At 39.2% G+C, this 972-nt stretch overlaps 1 protein-coding gene across 1 annotated transcript in view; it reads right to left on the bottom strand.

Annotated features, from left to right (window-relative positions):
• The window catches only part of LOC112093314 (protein TsetseEP-like), a 663-nt gene extending 501 nt beyond the window's left edge, over positions 1 to 162 (bottom strand). Inside the window, exon 1 of the mRNA XM_024171494.1 lies at positions 17 to 162. Within this exon, the coding sequence (XP_024027262.1) occupies positions 17 to 162 (146 nt within the window). The remainder of the gene's footprint in view (positions 1 to 16) is intronic.
• Between the last annotated feature and the right edge of the window lie 810 nt (positions 163 to 972).

The following is a 972-nucleotide window of genomic DNA, read 5'->3' as shown; positions in this document are numbered from 1 at the left end:
CGGAGGCTTCGATTGCGGGACATGGACCATTCTTGCACCAGAGTCTAAAAATGATGCAAGCTGGTCAATCTCAGGATCTTCTTGGTCGGCATAAGGCATATACAACCTCATGCACATACTATTCATTTCCTCCTCAGTGGGATAAAGAATTGGTATGACCATTCTATGTATATTAAAAGAACATATATTCAATGATTGTTTAGGTGGAAACATATTGTAAAAAAAAAAACAAATATGCCTATTTTGTAAAATTTACACCTATAAAAATATTGTATTTAAACCCTTACCTCGCCACTGTGCATGAGGTCGTCTATATGTCTAACCTCAACCAATGAAACCCGGCGTGCCTCCTATTTGAGGATTTTGGGAAGACGTCCCTCAACCATCTTTGCAAACGTGGCGCCGATGGTTGGAAATGTTTCGAATGCCCAAACCTGCATTAAACCAATTTTTTTAAGTCTAGTAAACCAATTATGGTATTATTTACTATAAGGTCATGAAAAATTATGCATATAACTCTATGACATACCTGGAAGGCCCAAGGAAACCCGCATATTGAGTAGGTTTCCTTGATGCTCTTATTACGTCCTTTCCGAACCCATTTCTGGAATTTCTCTCTCAAGTTCTTCTTCAGAGCCTGCAGGGTGCATTCAAAAGACACCATGGCCCATGGATAGCTGTTGAAGAATTCTAAATCGTCAACGTAAGACAACCAATCCAGTGGGACGGTCTTCTTCTCGTCCCCAGATAATAATACTTGTGCTAAAAAATAAATGATAGCGATCTTTGCTTTATCTCTACCTTTTATCTTCTTCCCTGTGAGCAATTTTCTTAAATCAGCAACAATTACTACGTGGGACTTAAAATGCTCCAATAATCTTCTATTCTTCAAAGCTTTCAAGATCACGTCCGGCTCTGGAGTTTCCCCGCAGTTCAATCCAGTAATTAATGCAAATTCCCTCATTCCAAACC

This window comes from Morus notabilis, unplaced genomic scaffold (genome assembly GCF_000414095.1).
Source record: "Morus notabilis unplaced genomic scaffold, ASM41409v2 Scaffold302, whole genome shotgun sequence".
NCBI classification, from domain to species: Eukaryota; Viridiplantae; Streptophyta; class Magnoliopsida; order Rosales; family Moraceae; genus Morus; species Morus notabilis.
The sequence above is the reverse complement of the archived record's forward strand: the minus strand, read 5'-3'. Positions and strand labels throughout refer to the sequence as shown.